This window comes from Trichoplax adhaerens, genomic scaffold, assembly GCF_000150275.1.
Source record: "Trichoplax adhaerens TRIADscaffold_2 genomic scaffold, whole genome shotgun sequence".
Taxonomy (NCBI): domain Eukaryota; kingdom Metazoa; phylum Placozoa; class Uniplacotomia; order Trichoplacea; family Trichoplacidae; genus Trichoplax; species Trichoplax adhaerens.
Genome location: NW_002060944.1, coordinates 7,254,726 through 7,262,723, shown reverse-complemented (window position 1 = coordinate 7,262,723; position 7,998 = coordinate 7,254,726). Strand labels below are relative to the sequence as shown.

The window sequence follows — 7,998 nt, the reverse complement described above, 5'->3', positions numbered from 1 at the left end:
ATGGGAGATACCAGTACCTATTTAGGATTCGATTTTAGTACCCAACAGGTTAGTGCGATACCTACTCGTAGAGATTCCCAAATCAATGGCTGTCCTACAAATTGCAATGAATATTCATTTATTTGCTGTTAATAACAGCAGTAACATAGCATACATGTATATGATAAGTATCGATAGTCTTAGTCTCCTTACAACGTATAATATTTCTTTCTGCATGATAAAATTATGATAATCCTTTTTCTTAGCAAGGTAGAATGACTAAACGCATTTCTTGATATTAAAAGCTTAAGGCAATTGCGATAGATTCAAAATTGACCGTAATCTGTCAATACAACGTAATTTATGATAAAGAATTATCCGAATTCAAGTAAGGACAAAGTGAAAATCACTTCAGGAGATATGCCTCATGTGTTGAATTGGTTAATTCATTATTACTAGTGCAAACTCCCGTTGCTTTACTGACGGTTTATGGATCCAGTGTAGTAAATGAATGCTAATTTGTATTTTTTATAGGACGAAAGGTGGAGTACATAAACATCCTGACAGAATTACAGTCACATCGCCATGCTTAATGTGGGTCAAGGTACGTAAATGAATTCTAAGGTCAAAGTATTTTGTCTAAGGATTACTTTCATAATAAAACTCCTTTTCGTATAAATGACTACTAAATCATGTCGTTACCTTTGCGATACCAACATAAGGGAATAAAAGATTTACCGTACTGTAGTGTACTTATTTCTATTCTCTTCATATGGTATTTACACTAAACATGATGGATAGGCACTTGATATTATCCTTCAAAAAATGAAAAACGATAACTTTGACTTTTCATCTGTTGTTAGCATCTGCGGTGCAGGTCAAGTAAGTGAACCTGTAGTACTAGAAATTTGTGGTGCATTTTTATTCCATGTCGATTCACGTTTAACTTAGTTTAACATCGTTCCGATTTCTTTGTGCAGTACATGTACATATACATAGTCGTAATACGACAATATAAGCCTAGAAATGAATCACTCAAACTTTGTTTTACCACAAGCCGATAAACCATTACCATAGAATACTTAATTCTAATTTTTTAATCAAGCAAGTTCTAATGATTCGTTAAAATATCCTATCGCTACTAGTCTAATAAACAACTGTAAATGTTATTCTAGCAACATGGCAGTGTATATTGGAAAAAAGGTGCTGGTGAAATATTAAATCATTTAGATGCTGCTCAGGGAACATTGGCATCGCAGCTAGAGGTTAAAATATACGGCTTATATATTAATGCATACAAGGCATGATATGCTAATAATCATTACTCTGACAATTTCATAAATATAGAATTGTTTGGCTTTACTGAATTCGCCTGTGTGGATGGACTCTAGCACAACTAAACAATGCTTGCAATTGGAAAGAGCGTTCAATGGACCACAAAATTTAGCAAATGTAACAGGCTCGAAGGCTTACGAACGCTTTACAGGTTGCCAGATTGCAAAAATCTTTCAGAACTTTCCTAATATTTATCAAGAATGTGAAGTGAGCGTTTTATTTATTATCGATGTATTCATAATCAATTGGCATTAATGTGAATAGAACAATTAGAGCATACAAATCTAGATTAGCTCTTATATCTTCCTCTTCAGCTTACAGTTTTGCAATATCTAATATTGCATTTACTAGAGAATATCTCTTGTTAGCAGCTTTGGCGCGAGTCTATTTCTTGGTAGATATGCTGCTATTGACTATTGTGATGGTGAGACTAAAATGACATTAAAGTAATCAATTTATTCGGTAGCAAATTAACATCTTGAAAATTAGGATCTGGAATGAATCTCATGGACATTTTCATGAAAAGATATTCAGATTGTGCTTTACAGGTACACCAATAGTCAAAATAAAGATTCAAATTGTATTTTGAGAATATATTGAATTTGGAGCTGTTAATTATTTTTGAAAATAGGCCTGTGCTCCTAACCTAAAAGAACTTCTAGGTGACCTAGTCAAACCTGGAACTAATTTGGTATGTCCTTTAATTTTTTATACCTTTGCTATAATATTGCATGATATTGCGTTCATTTCTCGATCGTAAAATATCAATTATAACCTTACGACTGAGGTTATTATATACAATATCTTTATTAGGGATGTATTTCGTCATATATGAGAGATAAATATGGCTTTTCATCTAACTGTAGAGTCAGTGCTTTTACAGGCGATAACCCAGGTCGTCAGATGAGTTGTAAACAGTCCTATAAACTTGCAATTAATCTACTGAAATACTGTTGATTTTAATAGATTCGCTAAATTTTAATTTTTTTTAATTAATTGAAAACTATTAATTCGCTTAATAATGGCTATAGCGTCTCTCGTTGGCATGAGGCTAAAGCAAGGAGATCTTGCGGTAAGTTTAAATTTACTTCCAGTATCTAAGTGTTCACGTATATTATTTGGTTAAACCCTTTATTATGACGAATTATCTGAAAATTATATACGAGTATAATCTAAAATGTCTATTTTCGTCAATGTTGAATGTATACGCGTATAGGAAAAGGGTAATACTAAAATTTTTACTCTAGATTTCGTTGGGAACCAGCGATACCGTTTTTATTTGGTTGGACAATCCTCAACCAGCTTTAGAAGGACACATATTTTGCAATCCGATATCAAGTGAAAGCTTTATGGCGTTATTGTGGTAGCTAGCACATAATTTTATGACGAATTGATCGTTTAGTTGTTGTAGTAGTAATAGTGCGCAGTGGTAGCACTTACTAGTTGAATTATTTGCAGTATGTGTACCGTATATTTATTTGCATGCATATATATCGAAAATTCATATTACTTGCATTGTATATCTATATAGTAAAAATTTACTTAATATGCCTGTTGTATTTACTATAATTTTTATATTATTTATTGGATTGAAAAATGCTCAATGGAAAGTTTCAAAAATGGCTCTTTAACTCGTGAATCGATTAAAAATGAACTTGGTATTGAGACTTGGGAGGTATGTCTGTAGTATTATAAACAATTGCCTAATAATCTATTATGATGTAGAAATTAAAGATATAGTAATCTTGCTTATTGCGGATTATTTGGTAGAAATTTGAGGAATTAATGGCTGATACGCCTCCCGGTAATAACGGAAATATAGGTAAAAATAAAAGTAATATTTAACAAAGACCCAACGTTGGATATATTTTATGATGCATTATTCTTTTTAAGGATTACAGTTACAAGTCAACTAATACTTACTGTAATTGATTAGGTATTTACTTCAAAGAAATGGAAATTACACCACCGAAAATAGGCTGCTATCGATATGACTGTAATGGTAACGAAGTAAGTTTGTAACCTAAACTATTTAACATTATGGTTCTAATAAAAACATTGATTTGGTAAAAGTATACCAATGTTAGTATCGTCTATTCCATGTAGATGCAAGATTTTGACTTAAAGACGGAAGTAAGAGCTTTAATTGAAGGTCAATTCATGGCCAAGAGAATGCACGCAGAAAATCTTGGATATGATATAGGTAAGACTAATATTATAAGAGGATTGACATTCTGAATTTATGTAGCTTTAATTTAAGGTACGTATGCTTAAGCAAATTTCTACTTTTAATAGATCTGACAAATTGTAATAGACTGATTTTACGGTGATATGTTTATTAGAAATTAGTAGAAGGCGTCTCATTGCGTAGTGATCGCTATCACTTTGATTGGTAAAAGATAGCGAGATGATTTTAACGTTGGGTGCGCATAATATTTAATTTTTAGGTAAATGTAATAGGATAATTGCCACTGGTGGGGCCTCCAGTAATAAAGCACTTTTACAGGTATTATCGCAGTGCAGTATACTTTACATCTTCCATTTGCTGCACATTTATATGCGCTGCCATAACAATGTATATCATTATGAGTAGTATTTAAGCCTATGCAAAAACTATTATTAGCGGATACTTATAAGCTATGTGTGCACACTTAAATGCATTAACTTCATCTGTAATAAGTTTAATCCGCTGACTTAGCACTTATCTTTTAATCTAGGTTTTATCGGACATTTTTAATAAGCCTATCTACGTTCAAAATATTAGCAACTCAGTTTCACTTGGTGGCGCTTATATGGCAAATTTTGGTTGGCTTACTTATTGTGTTGTAAAATTTATAGTTATTGGATCGTTTAGGAGTTTCTAGCATACTAAGGTTACCGAGTTATCACTGTGGTTTAATTGTCATTCGTTTTCTTGTTATCAAACAGCGATCAATTCTGAGTTACTTGAGGAATGGTTATTGTTAAGAGATAGTTACCGTCTTGCTGCAGAACCAAACCCAGCTACAATTACGGTTTGAAATTTATTTTACAACTATATCAAGAGTTTGTATCAAAGTTTGAAATAGTCATAATGGGAGAAATGTTAAAAGTAGCACGAGTCATTGATAACACTAACATTTGTCTATGTTAACCTTGACTAAGAAATTTCATTGCAGGCTTATTCAAAGTTACTGGAAAGTTACAGATGTTTGGAAGCAAAGATTCCTTCGAAATAATACTGACCGCTTCGTTATAGCTGCAAAATTATCACATGCATAATATTTGATTACGTACAGTATATCAGCTTTTATGAGCTGATCTACAGTAATAATATCAAGTAGAAAATATACGCGTAAATCATGTCTTGTCTACTGTAGATTGCTTTGTTTCTACAATCAGTAATCATAATTATAGTGGACTTGTGACAAGGTATGACATTCCTCCAAGAAATTAATGATTCAGCCCTTCATGGATATTTGGCTAGCCAAGGCGAACGATGAGAAGACTTTAATGAAATGATTTCAAAGTAATTTGATATTTTTAAGCGGAAGAATATTTATTAGTGACAGGTTCAAGGCCAGACAATCAAATTTAGTACACGCACAACAAGATAATTATCATCCATTGTTAATCATTTTTAAATCAATTTTTTATAAGTACAACAAATTGTGCGTCCTTTGATATACAGTAGGTGCCATAACAACATGGCTGATTTAAATTGACTACACACCAACGCATTCTTTCACAATGTACTATCATTACCAATAAAAGACATCATTTACCATCAAGTATATGTACTGCATTTATTGAAATGCGACAATTGTAGAGATAAATTAACTTCATTAGAATTCATTTGCATGCCGCTACTAACGTCAACGCAGCAAAGATCTGACGGTAAAAATATGATCGCGAAGCTATGCAATAATAAATCAGAATAACAATTCATTAATTATTAAATACATGTTGGATTTCTATTTAGAAATTCTAATCACTTGTACATCTGGAGAGCTTGGTATTGTATCTACAGCCGTGCGTGATCCAGTCGAAGACGGACAGTGAACAGTACACGTGTAAAATTTTGTATTTCAATTTTACACTATGTTTATTACCTAATATGATTTTAAGCTAACGCACCACTAGAGTGAACATCTCAAGTCGCTCATCAAGAGTGATGTAAGTTATGGAACTGTAGACAAGTAAATTTATAACTAAATAAGGGTTATTAACATAGGTATACATTAGCATCAAGTCAATTGGAATCCGGGTTGACTCGTTGATTCTACTGTATTGCAATTGAAATTGCAATCGGTATAAAATAGCAATGATATGGTAATCCAACTTTGACGCGCATACGCGTCTGTAAGGATAAGAAGTAATTTTTGAATTGCAATTGCTCATGAAAGAGTGAAAATTGACCGTAAGATAGGGTTAGCTAATTCAAGCTGTGGAATGATTGTTGATTTTACACACCAGCAGTTGGCGTATTGTTTGAATTTGCTTTTCCATCATTTGTATTTCAAGTTTCAAGCGGGCATTTTCAGTCTCGAGCGATTTTGCTGTAATAGAACGATAACGATCTTTGATTTTTTTGGCCTCTCTGGACTTTTTAGCTGATAAGTTATTTCGCTGGCGACGTTCATCATGCGACATCCGTTTTCTTGCTTTTGAAAGGTTAGCATGGAAATTGGAAATATCTTCACTGAGGCCTGATGAAAGATCTTCATCGCGGAAATCGACAAAAGCTTCTTCTTCTGTAGTTAAAGAATCAATGGATTGTGGCAATGTGGTGTTGCCAACTGTAGGTATAGAAGAAGACGAATTGCTGTGTCGATTTCCGTTGAATTCTATACGATATTGCAAAAATAATTTATATAGTGATGGAAATTAGTACATTACATGTTGAACAGGGTAAGAATGAATCATGTATTTTACCAACGATGTTTTTTTTTTTATTGACGCAATTTTTAACCATATGCCCCATATGCCCCACTCGCTAGGTATCAACCTGGCGATTTGATGTAAATTAATGTCAGAAAAAAAGATTGCATTGATGATTATAAAAACATTCATCTCTAGCATCATCATTGAAAATGGTTGCAATGATGATCATTATGGATATAATAATCATACATAATACAACCGTCTACTACAGTATTTAGTATTGGTTAGTCTATGGATGATTGAGAGTCATTGACTTACCACTGCTAAATATACCACGCGGAGTCACGAGCCGCAGGATCAAAACACTCTTCGTCGTCGATCATGTTGGCGGTGTAAATTTCTGGGCACATTTCATTCCATAGAAATTCTTCCATGGCTAGTCCTCCTCCACCTTTGTCGTCGAATCCCATGGCTTCATCGATATAATTTTGGTAATGGTAGTTTGCCATCATCTTACCCAGTAGTCCACCTTGCTAGCAAATACGAATGGTCGCGGTAGTAGTAGTCGAGATTGCAAATGAATTAGCTTGCAATAGCGCCAACAGAATGAAAACAAGTGGATTAAAAGCTGATGCAATTGACTTTATATGTGTGGGTTACAGTCCCAGTTGAGCACTGTAGGACGCAAGGACAGTGGTAGTAAGTACTCCACTTTACAGTACAAAGTCTGCAAAGCTTCTTTTGGCTGTACTGTAGACTGTAGGCTGTATTGCACGTCATGCTGTGCCTTCACTGTCCAGTACAATACAGTACATTGTACGGACCCGTTGTTGGATACGTTGTGAGATCTGATTTGCCGTAACACGTTAAGGTACATTATGAATAAACAATTGAACATGTCTGTTGAAAGAGGTTAGCCTGGAGAGAACAATCGGCGTTAACAAAAGTTGGCCTGACGCATTGTCTGTCCATACAGTCTGAGAGAATTGATTTATTTTTTCTACAGTACACTGTACTGTACAGTACAGTATTTCTCTGCCTTGCTGGATATGCAGATGTGTACCGTGCAGTACAGTGCTGCATACAATCCAATAGTGTGTAGTGTACTGTACACCGTAGTAAGTAGACTACTGTACTGTATCAGCAATTGAGCCTATCACTACTCTACAGTGTACACAGCTCGCTACAGTACAATGTACAGTCTACAAACGCCTGCGATTTTAACCTTTCAACATCGAGTTCACTAGTTCATTGTTGTTGTACTGTACACTATGTACTTACTATCAACAAAGAGTGATACACAACAATACTGATGGGTAAGGCTGGGGGCGTTCGAAACAATAGCAACAGTTGAAACTAGCAGAACTGGCTTTACCAGAACTGCTGTTTTTACTTTTGTTTTTTGGAAATAACTGTCGCTACAGTGTCAAGAATGCCAGTTGGTTTGTCGGCCGTACTGTGCCAACCTGATACTGACTCTGTATTCTACAGTACAAAATGGGTACAGTCAACGAGACGTACTGTACTGTACAGCATACTGGACAGTCCAGTATTTACAGTATTCACACTTCATCATAATAATAACCCTAATTCATTTGAGATTCCTGACTCATCGTGCCGCAATACGAATAGACACATCGACATTACTGTACAGTGTACACTACTATACTGTATGTCAAAGTTGCCAAGGTAAACGTTAAAAGTGGCATTTTTGTAGCCGATTGATACGTTCCTACTGTACACTGTACAGTATTGTAGTGTACAGTACAGTACATCAGTACGTACCGTAAATTGGACTGTGCAGTAAACCATTGTAACGTC

At 34.5% G+C, this 7,998-nt stretch overlaps 2 protein-coding genes across 2 annotated transcripts; one reads left to right on the top strand and one right to left on the bottom strand.

The window, feature by feature from the left end:
* Window positions 1–4,532, top strand: TRIADDRAFT_53727 (uncharacterized protein; the record flags this gene model as incomplete). Its single annotated transcript, XM_002110070.1, has 20 exons — window positions 1–48; window positions 285–367; window positions 514–583; window positions 781–861; window positions 1,155–1,244; window positions 1,327–1,521; window positions 1,666–1,738; window positions 1,804–1,862; window positions 1,946–2,005; window positions 2,128–2,209; window positions 2,346–2,386; window positions 2,562–2,677; window positions 2,926–2,989; window positions 3,085–3,136; window positions 3,251–3,324; window positions 3,421–3,517; window positions 3,762–3,820; window positions 4,032–4,119; window positions 4,243–4,328; window positions 4,473–4,532. 20 exons carry the CDS (start codon window positions 1–3, stop codon window positions 4,530–4,532), a joined length of 1,578 nt encoding a protein of 525 aa, XP_002110106.1.
* A 636-nt stretch (window positions 4,533–5,168) lies between these two features.
* On the bottom strand, window positions 5,169–6,686 carry TRIADDRAFT_53726 (uncharacterized protein; the record flags this gene model as incomplete). The annotated part of the gene is made up of 3 exons (XM_002109527.1): window positions 5,169–5,210; window positions 5,767–6,118; window positions 6,511–6,686. The coding sequence occupies 3 exons, from the start codon at window positions 6,684–6,686 to the stop codon at window positions 5,169–5,171; spliced, it is 570 nt and encodes a 189-aa protein (XP_002109563.1).
* Between the last annotated feature and the right edge of the window lie 1,312 nt (window positions 6,687–7,998).